The 18,195-nt window shown below is 38.7% G+C and overlaps 1 protein-coding gene across 1 annotated transcript in view; it reads left to right on the top strand.

Moving 5' to 3' along the window:
• The first annotated feature begins 919 nt into the window (after window positions 1-919).
• Window positions 920-18,195, top strand: part of FAT3 (FAT atypical cadherin 3) — a 593,682-nt gene continuing 576,406 nt past the window's right edge. The window contains exon 1 of the mRNA XM_004385557.2: window positions 920-4,208. Within this exon, the coding sequence (XP_004385614.1) occupies window positions 920-4,208 (3,289 nt within the window). The remainder of the gene's footprint in view (window positions 4,209-18,195) is intronic.

Here is an 18,195-nt window from a genome sequence, read left to right as displayed (position 1 = left end):
CTCATGAGTATCACTAAGATCATGTAACTGCTTAGGGATCATCATCTCTGCTTTGTTCGTTTCATGATATTTTTGCTCATGCTGGTGGTATGGGATTATGAGTAAATCTTGATCATTTTAAAAGTAAAACATCGTGGTGATATCTTTCTTTAAAAATTATATAAATAATTATATAAACATTGATGAATATTGTTCACTGAAGAAAAATTAGGAGATGCAAATAAGCCCCCAAACCCCACAACACAGTTCATCCTTTTAAGTGTAGAATGCAGTTTACATACAGATGTTTAAATAATAATTGCATCATACCATATGCTACATATACTGTTTTATATGATCTTCATTTTTCACTTAGTGTTACATCTTTCTGAATCTGAAAATATACATCTTTACCATTATTTTTAATGGTTGCATAGTATTCCATTTTATGAATGCACCACAAATTATTTAATGGATTCTCTGTAGATAGGCATTTATTGTCTTTTCGATTTTTGTATTTTCAGCTGTGCTATGATGAATATTTGTTTAATTATTTCTCAGAGTAATTACTGAGTCAAAAATAAGTGTATTTTTAAGGCTTCCAATACATATTTCTACATAGACCTTGAGAAAGGAAGAAATCTTGTACCAATGAACACTTCAATCAGCGCTGTAAAAGTGTTCTTGAAAAAAAAAATAAAGTAAGGTTAAATCCTAGTGATTTTAAATTCCTTATCATCTAGTAGTGGTGAAGTTTCTAATTTTTTCTTTTATTGGCTGTTTTAGTAAAAAGATTTATACTAAAGTTTTAAAAATGCACTGGTTCATTATTACTTCATATTAATTTTATTAACTATTTCCTATTCCTTCTTCCACTTTTCTCTAGGTTAATTTGTCTTTTCTCTCTTCTTTTTTCCCTTCAGGATGGAAGTATGATGTGATGGATATAATTATGGGATACTGTGTGGGCACACGGCCTCCTCCTTGCCTCATCCTCCTGCTTCTCAAGCTTTTGGCCACTGTCTCCCAGGGGCTGCCAAGGACTGGGCCCCTGGGCTTCCACTTCACACATTCCATTTATAATGCTACTGTGTATGAGAACTCAGCAGCAAGGACCTATGTCAACAGCCAGAGTAGAATGGGCATCACCTTGATAGATCTGTCCTGGGATATCAAATACAGAATAGTATCTGGAGATGAGGAAGGCTTTTTCAAAGCAGAGGAAGTCATCATTGCAGATTTCTGTTTCCTCCGAATAAGAACTAAAGGTGGCAATTCTGCCATATTGAATAGGGAAATACAGGACAATTATTTATTGATAGTTAAAGGTTCTGTCAGAGGAGAAGATTTAGAAGCATGGACCAAAGTGAATATACAGGTTTTAGATATGAATGATCTGAGACCTTTGTTTTCACCCACAACATACTCTGTTACAATCGCAGAAAGCACACCTTTAAGGACTAGTGTCGCCCAGGTGACAGCGACAGATGCAGACATTGGTTCCAATGGAGAATTCTACTACTACTTTAAAAACAAAGTTGATCTCTTTTCAGTTCACCCCACGAGTGGTGTCATCTCTTTAAGTGGACGCTTAAATTATGATGAGAAGAATAGGTATGATCTGGAAATTTTGGCTGTGGACCGGGGGATGAAACTCTATGGAAACAATGGAGTGAGCAGTACTGCAAAGCTGTACGTTCACATTGAACGGATAAATGAACATGCCCCAACTATCCATGTAGTCACTCATACTCCTTTCTCATTGGACAAAGAGCCAACATATGCTGTAGTGACCGTCGATGACCTAGATGAGGGGGCCAATGGAGAGATTGAATCTGTTTCCATTGTGGCTGGGGATCCTCTAGATCAGTTTTTCCTGGCCAAGGAAGGAAAGTGGCTGAACGAGTACAAGATTCAGGAGAAAAAGCAGATTGACTGGCAGAGCTTTCCGTACGGCTACAATCTCACTCTTCAAGCAAAAGACAAGGGGTCACCTCAGAAGTTTTCTGCAGTGAAGATAGTCCACATTGCCAACCCCAAAAGAGACACTGTCCCAGTGAGATTTGAAAAAGAAGTGTATGATGTGAGCATCAGTGAAATTTCGCCTCCTGGTGTAGTGGTTGCTATAGTAAAATTAAGTCCTGAACCGCTAGATGTGGAATACAAATTATCTCCTGGTGAGGATGCAGAGTACTTTAAAATTAATCCTCAGTCTGGTCTGATTGTCACAGCGCGGCCACTGAATACCATTAAGAAGGAGGTTTATAAACTGGGGGTGACAAACAGGGAAGGGGATTTAAAAGCACAAGTTACTGTCAGCATAGAAGACGCAAATGACCACACCCCAGAATTTCAGCAGCCACTGTATGATGCTTTCGTGAATGAAAGTGTTCCGGTGGGAACGAGCATTCTGACAGTTTCAGCTTCTGATAAGGATAAAGGAGAAAATGGGTATATCACCTATAATATCGCCAGCCTGAATTTGTTACCATTTGCCATTAACCAGTTTACAGGTGTTATTAGCACAACTGAAGAACTGGATTTTGAATCCTCTCCGGAAAATTACAGGTTTATTGTAAGAGCCTCTGACTGGGGTTCGCCATACCGACATGAAAGTGAGGTAAATGTGACTATTCGAATAGGAAACGTCAATGACAACAGCCCTCTCTTTGAAAAAGTTGCTTGCCAAGGAGTTATTTCCTATGACTTTCCAGTTGGGGGTCACATCACGGCTGTCTCAGCCATTGATATTGATGAACTTGAACTTGTGAAGTACAAAATCATCTCTGGAAATGAACTCGGTTTCTTTTATTTAAACCCAGACTCTGGTGTTTTACAGCTTAAAAAGTCACTGATGAATTCTGGCATTAAAAATGGTAATTTTGGCCTCAGGATTACGGCAACTGATGGAGAGAACTTTGCAGACCCCATGTCTGTTAACATTTCAGTCCTCCATGGGAAGGTTTCTTCAAAGAGCTTCAGTTGCAGAGAAACGCGTGTGGCTCAAAAGCTGGCAGAGAAACTGCTCATTAAGGCAAAAGCGAATGGGAAGCTGAATCTGGAAGATGGATTTCTTGACTTTTATTCAGTTAATAGGCAAGGACCACACTTTGACAAGTCTTTTCCTTCTGATGTGGCTGTGAAGGAGGATTTGCCAGTTGGTGCTAACATCCTGAAGATTAAAGCCTATGATGCCGACTCTGGCTTCAATGGAAAGGTGCTATTTACAATATCTGATGGAAATACGGACAGCTGCTTTAATATTGATATGGAGACTGGGCAACTTAAAGTCCTTATGCCCATGGATCGAGAGCAAACAGACTTCTATCTCCTTAATATCACCATCTATGATTTAGGTAATCCACAGAAGTCTTCGTGGAGGTTGCTGACCATCAATGTGGAGGATGCTAATGACAATAACCCGATTTTTCTTCAAGACAGTTACTCAGTTAACATTCTTGAAAGTTCAAGTATCGGTACTGAGATTATTCAAGTGGAAGCCAGAGACAAAGACTTGGGTTCCAATGGCGAAGTGACTTACTCTGTCTTGACTGATACACAGCAGTTTGGCATCAATAGCTCAACTGGAATTGTTTATGTAACTGACCAACTGGACCGTGAATCTAAATCAAACTATTCTTTAAAAATAGAAGCCAGGGACAAGTCAGAAGGTGGTCAGCAACTGTTTTCTGTTGTCACTCTCAAGGTGTTTTTGGATGATGTCAATGACTGCTCCCCAGCTTTCATTCCCAGTAGCTATAGTGTGAAGGTTCTTGAAGATCTCCCTGTTGGCACTGTCATTGCTTGGCTGGAGACCCACGATCCGGATCTTGGATTGGGAGGTCAAGTGCGCTACTCTTTGGTCAATGATTATAATGGGAGATTTGAAATCGACAAAGCAAGTGGTGCCATCCGCTTGAGCAAAGAACTTGACTATGAAAAGCAGCAGTTCTATAACCTCACGGTCCGGGCCAAAGACAAAGGGCGGCCTGTCTCTCTGTCATCTGTTTCCTTTGTTGAGGTGGAAGTTGTGGATGTCAACGAAAACCTCCACACCCCTTACTTCCCAGACTTTGCTGTTGTTGGATCTGTAAAAGAAAACTCACGCATTGGAACAAGTGTGCTGCAGGTGACTGCCCATGATGAAGACTCCGGGAGGGATGGAGAGATCCAGTACTCCATCAGGGATGGCAGTGGCCTTGGAAGGTTTAATATAGATGACGAGAGTGGTAAGTTTAACATTTGTGCCAGAAGCGTTGTTTTACCTCTCGAATCGTCAACATAGGAAAGGATATTCTGGCAGTAAAATAGACTGACAAATGAGGTTGTATTTGATGCAGAGATGATGCAAGTAAAAGCTATGTCTTAGGATGTGTTGGTTTGTAAGACGACCTGTTTATACAGTAAGGTCTTGGGTTTCCATGGAAGTCCCTGATTTTTTATTGTTCATTACTACTGCTACCAGATTATCTTTTGATAAGCATAAGTAATTGTCACCTCTGTTGATTGCACTCTTGACCTTCACTAAATTAAGGGCCCTGATAAATTACATTTGAATTGGCTTTAAATTAGAAGTATGAAATAGATTTTCAATGGATTTGTGTATGAATCCTTCCATTTACACTCATGGTTTGCTGAAGTGATATGCATTAGGTGCTTGGCTCTTTCACGTTTCACAGGCACGGTTGGCCCTTGAACGACAGACATTCACTCTGTGTGTACTTCATTAATATGTGGAGGTGTGTCTCTACACATAATGCAGATGATAGAGGAGATATAGTCTGGATTATATTTATAACATCTATTTTTTTTTAAATTTTATTTATAAGAATTAATTTTTATAGGAAATATTTTTGAAGAGGGGAGTAAAATTGCCCCAATAGTTTCATTGCCCCCACCTACTGATTCACTCTGCATCATAGATACAGACACAGACTTTTTTTTTTAATACTAATTACTGTCATTATTTCTCTTTAAATGTGCGTTTGCCTGGACACACGCGTGCATGTGTGTCCCTTTATTAGCACTGCACATTTCTCTAGTCTTCTTTTTTAGATCGTAGACGTATCAAGATTAAGGGCTGTATCTTCTCTGTTCTTGTGTAAATGGTAGTATTAGCACTTTACAGTTTTCAGGGCGCATTTGCATACATTAAATCACTTTTCTACAACACTCATAGGATACTTTGCTCCCAGTGATGATGATGATGATGATAATGCAATTGTGAATAGGTCTTGGGAAGGTGTCGTTATAGTGATACTAACTGTATATCAATAGTACTAGAAAAAGGATTTGAGAAACTGCATTAAATATTAAATGGGAGTTACAAAGCTGTATGTACCATCTCAAACTTTTAAACTGTAATTTTGGAAATAACAAGGTCTAATTCTGGCCAGTGTAAATTGTAAAACTTAGACTCCATAACCATAATGAAGGAAAAAAAGGTAAATGTCAGGATAATTGGGTCCTGACTGAACCACATACTGTATTTTATTACATATCCTTTGTCATTCGTTTGGAATATATTTCCATCTTTGAAGCACAAAACAAGAAAGGAAAGAAAGTAATCATTATTGAGTGCCTACTCTGTTCTAATACTTTACCACTACTAATAACGGCTTCATTGAGTACTTAACATACACAAGACACTATACAAAGGGCTTTATATGTAGGTCTTGTTTCATTCTCCCAATAGCCCCATGAGGTAGGACTAATAGTCATCAACTCATGAACTGAGGTTCAAAGATGATATATAACTTGGAGCCTAATTTCAAACTTGGAATCCCTGGGTGGTGCAAACTGTAAACATGCTTAGCTGCTAACCAAAAGTTTGGAGGTTCTAGTCCAGCCAGAGGTGACTTGGAAGAAACGCATCTATATCCAAAACCTCAGCCATTGAAAACTCTGTGGGGCACAGTTCTACTCCGACACACATGGGGTCGCCATGAATTGGAATCAACTCCACGGCAATTGGTAAAGTTTCAAACTTATCGCTGAGTAACTATTTACTATGCCATCTCCCGTCTAAAGAGAAGTATGAATTTCCTTGCATGTTCTTAGGTACACTTGAATTTGGTATTGATCTCAAAACTGCAATGAAGTCCCTACAACTCTGGACACATTTATTGCTGGCATTGACCATTAATCATTCTTCCTTTTTGCCTCATATTTTTGTTTGTATGTCTCTCCCTTGACCAAGACCAGCATTTGGACTCAGGTGGATGTGGTTAGGTAGGTCAACAGGAAGGTATCCAGATGAACCATTTAGCTATATAGATGACTATATCAAGCGACACCAGGTCGTTTTTCTCAGGAAATTGTACCTTGGTCTCGCTTGATGCCGTGAAGGGCAGGAACAATTTGGTGAGAGTGGCCTAGATTTTCCCCATTTGTACTGTTATTTTGTTCTCATGTTGATGTTATTTTAGGAAATATATGTATAGTTTCATCTGATGATAAAACTGCCGTTATAATTCTTGACTCAATGAGTTTGATGTCCTTTGCCTGTGTTGAAGAAAACAACTCATGGCTCTGCATTTGTACTGCTGTAGTCTGATTAGATAAAAGAAATTTGCCATCGATGATAATAATGCCACTTACATTTTGGCATTTTGACATTGCTTTGTGGCTTAAAAAGCTCTTTCCTGTAAGCATTAACTCCTTTGGGTTAAAGAGTAGCTAAGTCAGTTGTGCCGGCTTTATCCAATAGAGGATATAGCTGGATCTAGAACCCACAGCTCCGCATTCCAAACCCAGTGCTCTTTTCTTTACATTCATTACATATGATTTTGGTTTATCTTCCATAGGATTTTTAATTTTTGCAACTATAGTAGCAATTTCCTTTTCCCTTTATTCTGTTCCCCTCCCTTAGAAAATAATGCTGTATTTTCCTCTGTGCTGTAGAAAAAATGATTTTGACTGAGTGTTGAAATCTCTTATGAAGATTAGATTTTCCATATAATAATATTCTCAACCATCTTATTTCCTCTCCTCTCACTCTTGAGTATTTTAGCATCCAAACCCAAGAAGCTGATGAGGAATGACTACCTGGACTTGTGCCAAGGGGATGCTAGGGTTAAGGAGAAGATTGGTAAATGAATGTCCAACAAGAGAAGCCATCACTGTGGTACATTTGGGTTGAATTGATTGTTGAATGATCCTTCAGCTAAAAAACCAAGGTTTGAGCTGCTGGCAGAATGCATGACTATTTATCCCTGCAGCTGTTATTGAGTCTCAAGTCCAGACTCTTACTGTTTTCATTTGACCCTTGGGCATAGAATGCCCTGAACTTGTTGGGATCTTGCCTTTGGAGTTTTGCATTTAAGTTGTGTGTCAAAGATTGTTTAAAAGTGTGAGTTAGCTAGTGATTCTCAAACTTTGCAGTGCATATGAATCACCTGAGAATTTGTTAACAGTGCAGATTTCCAGGCCAGCTTTCCAAACATACTAATTCAGTAGCTCTAGGGTAAGAGTTCAGGCATTTTTAATGAAGCACTCCAAACATTCTTTCTGCATGTGGTTTGAAAACACTGCCTTAAATTTTCTTGGGCTCCTAAGAGAAGTGGCTACCAGGTTATGTCTTTTCTGTATAGTCCTTTTCCTTCTTCTTTTGAATGGCAGAGAATTGAGCCCATGCTTTACAACAATTTCTTTTCTGGTCAATTTTTACAACCCAGATAAATCTTTTATAATTCATTACTGGAGATATTTTTTCCTGAGTCCCTTCCCCGATGGATCTAAAATCTATTTCTGTGCTTCAGTTACTGTAGTACTTCTGTTTTGTGAAACTGCGTATGCTGTGATTAGTGGATGCATTTAGTAACTTTATGTTCTTGACTTTATTTTGAGCTCATCGAACAAAACCATACCTTTGGCATTCTTTACCACACATGGGCATTTAATAAATGTTTAATAATGTGCATAGTAAATGGATTAACTGGGGAGCCCCAACTACATTGGATTTGATCACAATTTAAATCAACAGTCCAGAAGATGCAATTTTATGATTTTTTTTCTTCACAAAGAATGCATTCTTATTCTTTGCCACAACTGGAATTCAGATTCTTGACAATTTAAAGGTTTCAGAAGGTTTAGAAAAAACACATTGTACATTTTAAACTGTGATTTTCTATTTGATTTTTTTTGTAACTGTAAACTTGAGAAGTGATGTCACCATTTTATTTACCTGAGGTTAATTAAAGAAATGTTTCATTGGGATAAACATTTTCCACTTCAGCACATTAATCCTGGATAATTGGGAAGATATTTTTGCCATCCATTATTATTAATTTTATTATTTATCCCATTTATCAAATATCTATAATGTGCCAGGCACTGTGCTAGCTGCTTTTTAGGTACTATTTCTGATTGTTGCAGTAATCCTGCAAGGTAGGATTTTACTGGAATTTGCCTAATGAAGGTCACACATCCGGTAGTTGGCAGAACTGGGATTTGAACTCCCACGCAATGGACTGCAAATCTCATATCCACCACCACCACCCCCCAACTCCAGCATCCTATTATAACCTTGTTCAGCATATGTGTTATTGCTGTATAACAATCACAACAGCTCAGTGGCTTATAGAAATAAACTTTTTTTTTTCTTGCTCCTGGGTCTGGACGAACAGCTGAAGCGGCTTTGTCGGAGAATATGAGTTAAGATCTGTTCCACATATCATTTCATTCCAGCACCCAGGCTGCAGTAGCATCCACTACCTGGGATGTAATATTCTCAAGGTGGAGGACAGGAGCATAAGAGGGGGTTGGAAACTTGCAGAGCCTCTCAAAACTTCTGCTCAAAACTGGCCCACACTGATGAGGGCAAAGAAGACTCCTCCGCCAACAGGGGGAAGAAGAAATGAATACTGAATAATAATACAGCCTGATATAGCACTCTTGTCTTCCTAATCTAACATTAACTGAACACCACCTATGCACGAAGCACCAGGCCAGATACTAGTGACACGAAGAGGTACAGGCACTGGACATGGTTCTTCCATAGTGGAAAGTTTCCCCATCTGTCTGAGAGATCAGAATGCAGCTGCTCACGATGATTCTAGTGGCAGAGGAGGCAGCAGTCAAAATTTATTAGCCCTGACTATGTGCCAAGTTCTGTGCAAAGTGGTTTATGCAGATGGTCTCATTCAGTCATCCCTTGAGGTAGGGACAGTTGTTTCAAAAAACCACATGCACAAAGCAAGTGCACTTGTTTTTACCTTTCTCTCTATGGAGGTTCTAGCAAGTATTTTTAAACTTATCTGAGCATAGAATGTCTTTTTTATTCCAAATATTTTGATAGAGCATCATCAAGGGCTTAGGAGACCTAATGTGCACTTAGATTCGAATAGACACCCAACAGAGGCATCTCAGACACATGAATTGTTATAAGTCTAATTACTATTTTTTGACAGCAGAAAATTTCCACCATAAATAAGTTTATAACTGTGTTCAGTATTATGTTTAGCTTTCTCCTATTTGCCTGTCCAGATCCACTCTGCACCCTACTTTCTGCTCTGTGCCAAGGAGGTTGACCTGTATGAGTTGCTTGAGTGGGCTCCTTTGCTTTCTGACTTTGTTGGCCCTGCCAGTGGGAACTTAGAGAGGAAGACTCTTTAGAGTCTGGTCCGGGTGTTAATCCCTTTCACTCTCTCCGTGCTGGGTACTGTCGACTGGTTGTGTCCTACTACTGGACGGCAACAGCTCCCTGCTCTTCTTACTAACCCTTGAGTACCGCATAAACCTTGTCCACACCTTTGCAAACAGGCTATTTATTAAACTTTTCTCAATTACCTAGTTGAGTGTGCCATCTGTTTTCTTTCAGGACCCTGACTAATAAAATATTTTTCTTAAGTAAATATTTCTAAAACAGATTTCATGTTTAAAAATATTTCGAAGACTGATGTTTTCCAGAAATTCCTATTAACTCCAGTTTCTGTAACGGTACTCTGATGCGTTGGCATATTTCACTGGAGCCCTGGATAAACAGTAACCAAAAAAACCAAACCAGTTGCCGTCGAATCAGTTGCAACTCATGGTGACTCCATGAGTGCCAGAGTAGAATTGTGCTCCATAGGGTTTTCAGTGGCTGGTATTTTGGCAGTAGATTGCCAGGCCTTTCTTCCATGGTGCCTCTGCGTGGACTGGAACCACCAGACTTTCCATTAACAGCCGAGTGCATTAACCGATTGTACCACCCAGGGACTCCAGAGAAACAGTAGAGAGATAATATTATCCAATGCTTTCATTTTAAAAGGAAAGAAAGTGAAACTGTACAGCTTTTGCTCTCCACATTTTTTCTGCAGTAAAGGACTACTTTTGCTTTGCTGAATATGCTGTCCTATCAGGCATAAGAAAAAGAGGGATTTGGCTGGATGGTGTAGGAACAGGATCCTTCTAGCTCTAAAATGTCATACTGTACATTTATTCCCTATGGGGAGAAGGATTCATTTCAGCTGGTGGCCAAGGAAAGAATAAAGACATTCAATTGAGTAGCTTTTATTTACTTCGTTCTATTGAAGAATTGTTCACTAGCTTCTAGCACTGGGTCTAGAATCTTTATCTTCAGTCTCTAATCATCAGATAATCAAGAGTGAGGGAACGAAAACCAAGAGAGAGAAAGTTGTGTTGTTAGAAATATGAGGAGCTTTTTGCCATTGAAAAAACTATCAGCCCCAGCCCAGATATTTAAAGGGATGGCTAATTCCCATAGTAGTGTGTCTCTTGCATAATGTAATATAATGTAAGCTTCTTTTTCTCATATTCAGAGGCTCCAGAAATCATATTTTATGTTATGTGTGGCTGTTAATCCTTCAAGTTGCTTTTCCCGAAACTTGCCTAGTAACTCCTCTTTGACAAGTTGAGGAGTACGACAGATGTTATTTGGCAGCTTTGGTGTAATTCATGATAAACCCAGACTAAATGGCGTTCCTCGTCCTCATTCTTCTTGGAGATGATATTTTTACCCCCACTCGTCTAGATCAAAAGAGACTCGTTGAATTTTGGCCCAGGCTTGCCCTTAAAACGTTCCCCTTGGGACAAGAGAAAGCAAAAGTTAGGAATGAAGTTATGATCAAGTGACAGCAGAAACTTTTTTTGGCTCTGGATTTTTTAACCTTACCTCTAGACTTTTGGACCATAATTATTCTATAGAAAATAATGTTTCCCAGAGGAGCCCTGAATACTCCACAGCGTTTAGATGAACTTAGTAGTTGTCATGTAAGCCAGGTGGGAGAGAGGATTAGATGCTTCTGGAAAATAATGAACAGCGTGTCCTTATTAGTCTTTTCAGCAGGTGTGTGCCTCTTGACCTTTTCTTAACTGTTGGCTGAAGGCAGTTTAGGTTTTAATAGAGGAGTGTTGGTTGAGATCTGTAATTACGTCTCCATTGTGTATCAAGCCTGAGCTGCCATTGTCCATGTGTAACTAGTAAATGATAAAAATGATGACAATCATAAAGAGGTAATTCAGAAAGGGTGGCAAGCCAACAACCTGGAAGCTTGTGTGGTCTTTTCTCTGTAAGTGGTCTTCCTTTTATATTTAATAATACAAATTTTCAATGGCTTATCTGGCCCTTCATGTCAGGTCCTTATTTCCCCAGTGCAAAGTGATGCTGAATTGTCATTATTTCTTCAGTTAACAAAGAGTAACGTTTCAGAAGCCTCGTAAGAAGAGCTTGCAAAACCTAACAAAAGCTTGCTTCGTGTATTAGTGGCTCTCTGGAAGGTAGTGGGATAAATTCATTGCCCTTCATGACTTTGGATAGCTTGCATCTTATTTCAGTCTTCTAAAAATGCTTTTTTGAAGATGTTTTGTATGCACATTGAAGGATACTTTCACTTATCATTACAGTTGAAAGAATTATAGAGTTTAATAAATATTTATACGATGCCACTATACTCACATTGTTTCACTGAAATGAAAATGGGCCGTAGTCTGTATTTTTAGCTTGCCAGTTTTTATGAAAGTCTGTCTTATCGACAGGCAGAATCTACAAAGAGTGGTGTGTAGGATTCAGTTCAATTTATATTAAATTCTGGGCACTGGTATGTGAATTATTAAACATAATAGGACTCTCCAAATTCTCCCGTTGGACATTATAGGATTTAGTGGCTCCTCTAGGCGTCTCTCTGTGATTAGATTCACAGATTTCCATTTGCAAAACATAGTTAATATTCTGGTTGATTTTTTTTTCTATTTTTTAAATAGAAAAATTTTATTGTGTTTTAGGTGAAAGTTTATGCAGCAAATTGGGTTCTCATTTAACGATTTTTATATGAATTGTTCTGTGACATTGGTTACAGTTTCCACAATTTGTCAGCATTCTCACTGTTTCTGTTCTGTTTGTTGTATTTCCTCATGTAGTTTCCCTTCCCCTCCTTGCCTTTTCATCTTTGCTTTTAGGTAAATATTGACTGTTTTGGTCTCATATAGTTGATTGTTTAAGGGAGCACATTACTTCTGGGTGACAGTGTTTATTTTATAAGCCAATTTATAATTTGGCAGAAAGGTGACCTCCAGAAATAGCTTTAAGTTCAAGTTCAAAGGGTATTTTAGAGCAATAGTCTCAGGGTTTCCTCTAGTCTCTATCAATCCAGTGGGTCTGCCCTTTTTTAAGAATTTGATTTTTGTTCTACATTTTTCTCCCATTCCATCGGGACCTTATATTGTGTTCCTTGTCAGAATGGCCAATAGTGGTAGCTGGGCACCATCTAGTTCTGGTCTCAGGTTAGAAGAGGCTGTGTTTCATGTGGGCTCTGGTTGCTTTTATAGAGCAATACATCGATGAGAATAACAACAAGTAAAACAACATATTGAAGTGAAATGTCTTAAGCCAAAAAGTGAGTAAAGTTTGAGGGAATTAAGATAAAAATCTGAAGTACACACACATTGAAAGATATTATGACAAAACATAAAAACTTCGTGGTTTATTCCCAATCTATAAACTAGAGCTAAAACCATTTTCATAATTTATTTTTCCACTTGCTTCCTTAAAGATCTGTCGCTTCTCCCTCTCTTCTTCCCTTCTTCCCTTTGCTTCTCCCATTCCCACATTTGTAGTGCATCCATTATCTGTCGGTAGAGTGCTTTGCACTGAAGGGGCTATGTAGTAGAAAACCAGTGGTAGAGACAGAAGAACATGTAATTGCAAGCTGTGTGATACATGTTGCAATATAAGTGTCTTGTGCTAGCCATTAATCATGTTCACTGTGGCCTTAGCATCACCCTTTGGCATTGTGGGATGACTTTTACAAATTCCAATTGGAGGCAAGACAGTGTGAGGGATAACTACAGCATTAAAGTGAGTTGATGCTGATATATAAGCAAAGCTTAATTGTGAAGGAATGCCTAACCCCAGAAATGGATCCAAATTTTGTAGGACTTGAAGCTCATACAATTCTGAGTGCCTGCTTTGAGAAAAGGTATAAAAAGTTTAACACCAAAATTATTGTATTTGTTTAGAAAGAGAAATCACAGAAACTTATGAGTTTGAAAGTCAACAAATACCACAAATATCACAAAACTTAGAAAAATGATATATTTTTATAGATTAAATGCCTGACACACCCACACTCCTCTAATGATTTTTTTCTATATTTTTGGTTTGATTGTTCATATGATAACAATTTTGTAATCATTTCTATAGAAAGCATGGAAAAATAATTTACTTTTCCTCTAGCATGGTTGATTGAAATTTGATTTTCATTGTTGAGAGTATAGAAATTTTTCTTCCAAGTCACAACTTGTTTTAGGTAATGCTATGTAAATTTTTAACATTGGTGTCAAATTTGGATAAACCTCTATGAAGCTTCCTTCTCGTATGGGTTGTTACAGATAAGCTAGCTCTCGGTAATACTCTTGTCAGTGCTCTCTAAATACAATAATTCTAGTAATTTCTATTTCTGACAGTCCCATCTAAAAAAGAAAAAAAGAAAAAATTTATAGCGCATTTATAATTGTATAAGGTCTCTATGAGTCGGAAAGGACTCGACAGCACAGAACAACAACATGTTGCATTATTCAGGAGAGAACTTCCATTTAACTTCCATTTTGGCAAGAACCACATCCTTTAGTGACACATTTACATGTCTGATGATTGGGGAATTTTCCTATAGACTAGCTTCTAGTTCTGTACATTTCAACCCTAGTTTCTCCTCCATCACTGCCTTAATTCCAGCACTAGAACCACCAGATATGTTCACATAGTGGTACAAATTCTGGTCCTTCACTTTCGTGCTGGGTATCTCTGTGCAGTGGGTAATAAGAGTGTTCGTGGAAACCATTCTTACACTGGGTTGCCTAATACAATTTGTCTATTCATGAAATTGATGGTGAATCACATAAATATATCCCATTAAATGCAAATTAAATATATTTTTTAACTCAGTTCTGTCTTAGCTAGATCCCAAAAATGCCTGTAGTCACTATCCCTGATACGATGCACAATGTGATGGAGGGAAGTTGGAGAGGAAAGAAGAAGAAGCTTGAATTGACTGTGGTTAAAATATTTTACTTTTGCAAAATTTACAAACATGTATGACTGTGTGAACCATTGCTAGGGTCCTCCCTTTGGGTTTGAAAGCTTTGGCTTTGTTAGCTTCATGTTAAATGTGCATCTGCCTAGCAATGTTAGTAAATGAACAGCTTTCTGGAAGAAATAAATGCTCAGTCATTAAAGGGAGTGACTGAGCTGGGCCAAGTCACAACATCTAGTCCCAATTTGAGGATTTGTGTGAATGACATCTACAGCGAGTTTAAGTTTGTTGTCATTCTGATGTATTATTGTACCAGCAAACAAACAGTGCAAAGGATATAAGACCAAGGTTGCATGTACATGAATCTGGCTCCTTGGTGCCTTCATGCATCTCAAGGAAGGGCCCTGAAACTTCTATACCCAATCTAACCCATGAAGAGTAAGAAATCTGCAAGTTCAAGAAGGAAAGAGCTTTGAGCTCACTGCCTTTTCATAGAAGTAGGCTGGCGAGAGAATTGCGTTGCTCCTTGGGCCCACTCTCTTTTATAACACTCATTCAGGAATTCACCAGGTAAGAATACACCAGGATCCAGGAAGCAAATAAAAATGGCCTTTGAGAGTTGTACTAATAACTGTTACAGAGTCCTTTCACATAGGCTCATTATCCTTACCCCGAAAAGTGGTACTTTGGGGGTTTCACCTAAACCGTAAGGAGTTTCACTTAACCATAATTTGTACATTGTTACCATTATTTATTATAGATAATTATCTAATTTGTTATTATTGTAATTTATATGTCAGTGACACATTTCATAATCAATAATTTTCAAACTTTTGGGCCACTGGCACTGCTAGCTACAGTGCTTCTGATTTTATTGTCTGGAACCTTAGATAAAGCAACATGATTATTACAAATAAACACTGATTTGAGGTCAGCTTTGATAGGGGATTCTATGTTTGGGATATCCAAGTGTAAGATCCTGAGATGCTTAATGAGAGTGTAGAGATAGTAAGTTTAAGGTCTTCCATGTATGTTGCCCTCCTGCCCTCATACATGCCATGTGTCTCTCCCCAAACGTTGGTGGAGTTATGTGTTTCTTCCTTGCACCTTGAGGCTACTTCTAATGGAAGATTTACCAGATGGGTAAATCAGCTATTGCAAACCCCATGGAGCACAGTTGTACTCTGATACACATGGGGTCGCCATGAGTTGGAATTGAGTCGATGGCAACTGGTTACCAGTTTCAGTTAAACTGAATGAGTCTTGAAACAAAACACGGTGATTAAATTTTGGGTAAGCATTTTATAAAACATTGTACTAGATGCTAAAAGGGCAGGCGTAATCTTCTTCTACTTGACTGGTATTTTTATCTTAGAAGGTAAATAATCAGAATTAGAGTGAATGAGAGTTCCATTTATGGTCGCTAAATTCTTGTGTTTCACAGCTAGGATAGTGAGGCATTCAGGGGCATTAATGCTAACTGAAAATTCTATATTCAGTAGTCATACAGTATGACTCAAAAATGTATAATACTTGAATATAAAATTTCATAATTTTGTAGGATATGCTCAAGAAACAAGATGTAGGCAAACTTGCACTTGGGAGCCTTTCACTAAACAGCCCTTTTATTATAAAAAAAAAATTGCACTAATATACATGAACTCTCATGTTTTGACCCAGACCTTATTTACTTTTACTTTGCACACAGTTCTAGCAAGTTAGACTTCTTGGTATATAATTCTACAGTATTTTAAGAAGTTGCAAAGCAGATATATTGCTATAGGAAGGTACTCTAACAGCAATGAGGGAAGAAAAACCCTGTTAATTAGGCAACAGTGGAAATAAATAGCTAACCTCCATTGTGTGTTTATTATGTGTCAGGCATTAAATAAGTATGAACTTATTTAATTTTTACAAGGATTCTATGGGGTAGGTACTCTGATTATCCATATCTTGTGGATGAGGAAACAAAAGCTTGATTTTAAATTACTTATCCAGGATTTCACAGTTTATGGTGGAGTTAGGATTTGAATGAGGCAGGTCAGCACCAGAGTCTGAGCATCTAATCACTACACTTCAGATAGATTCTGGATAAATAGCCTTAAGTATCTCCTTAATGGCTTAAACCAAAAGGTAGCTCATCACTTCATTACCACACAGTGTAATAGCTGATCATTATAGTGAAGAGTCTGAATTATTGTAGTAGCCCAGGTTCCCTAAAAAAACAGAGCCTGAGGGGTACATTACATGCTAATTCTTTATTAAGGTTGTAATACCAAGGGAGCAAGAGTGAAGGACAAAGGGAAGTGAGGTCAGAAAGAAGGGAGTCTTAATAAGTGGTGCATCATTAAGCTGATACACAACAAAACTCAGCCTATTTTTACTCATACTGCATGTCTCCAGGGAGGCCACATAGAACCACCGCATCTTGGAACCCTTGGATGGGACTTGGAGAAGAAAGGCAAGCAATTTCTCTGTTAGCTTTTTCCCGTTTGCAACCTCTTTTGGTCAGATCTGCTACATAGAGCATTAATCCCCCAACACTTTTGGATTGTGTTCTCTGAGCCTGGGGAACTAGTGGGAAGCTGGTGCTTTTGTGAGTACAGTCTGGTCAGTATTCACCTGCTATAGTCTCTCTTTTGTCAGTTGGTGCTGTGGGGGATGGTACTCCTTAGTCTGTTGCGGTAGCAATTGGGCATTCCTGCCATGAAGTTGGGGGAGCTTTGAGGCCTAGCTGGTGGTGAATCTGTTGAACTGAGCAGATCTTGGGAGTGCACAAACTGGATTTGGGCTTAAAATTGCAATGCATTTTGGAAAAACTAAAAAAAAAAAACAAAGAGCAAATTAAAACCCATAACATCGTGATACCTACATCTTACAGGGTTGCTATAACAACAACAATAACCTGGGCAAATGGTGCAACGGTTAAGCGCTCAACTGCTATCCAAAAGGTAGGTAGTTCATCAAGAAAAGGTTTAAACACAGAAGAAAACATTCTTTGATGGTTACGAGGGTGGGGAGGGAGGGAGAGGGATATTCACTAACTAGAAAGTAGACAGGAATTATCTTAGGTGACGGGAAGGACAGCACACACTACGAGGGAAGTCAGCACAACTGGACTAAACCAAAGCTAAGAAGTTTCCTGGATACCGCCAAACACTTAGAGGGACAGAGTAGCAGGGGCGGGTGTCTGGGGACCATGCTTTTAGGGGACCTATAAGTCAATTGTCATAACAAAGTTTATAAAGAAAATGTTCTGCATCCCACTTTGGTGAGTGGCGTCTTGGGTCTTAAAAGCTAGTGAGCAGCCATGCATCACTTGGTCCCAACCCACCTGGAATAAAAGAGAATGAAGAACACCACAGACACAAGGAAAGTATTAGCCCAAGAGACAGAAAGGACCACATAAACCAGACACTTCATCAGCCTGAGACCAGAAGAAGTGGATGGTGCCCGGCTACCACAATAATCACCCTGAGAGGGAACATAACAGAGAGTCCCTGACGGAGCAGGAGAAAAGTAGGGTGCAGAACTCAAATTCTTGTAAAAAGACCAGACTTAATGCTTTGATTGAGACTGGAGGGATCCCGGAAGACATGGCCCCTGGACTTTCTGTTAGCCCAAAACTAAAACCATTCCCGAGGCCAACACTTCAAAGATTAGACTGGACTATGGGACATAAAATGATACTCATGAAGAGTGTGCTTCTTAGCTCAAGTAGATACATGAGACTAAATGGGCAGCT

This window comes from Trichechus manatus, unplaced genomic scaffold, assembly GCF_000243295.1.
Source record: "Trichechus manatus latirostris isolate Lorelei unplaced genomic scaffold, TriManLat1.0 scaffold00141, whole genome shotgun sequence".
In the NCBI taxonomy this organism is placed as follows: Eukaryota; Metazoa; Chordata; class Mammalia; order Sirenia; family Trichechidae; genus Trichechus; species Trichechus manatus.
The sequence above is the reverse complement of the archived record's forward strand: the minus strand, read 5'-3'. Positions and strand labels throughout refer to the sequence as shown.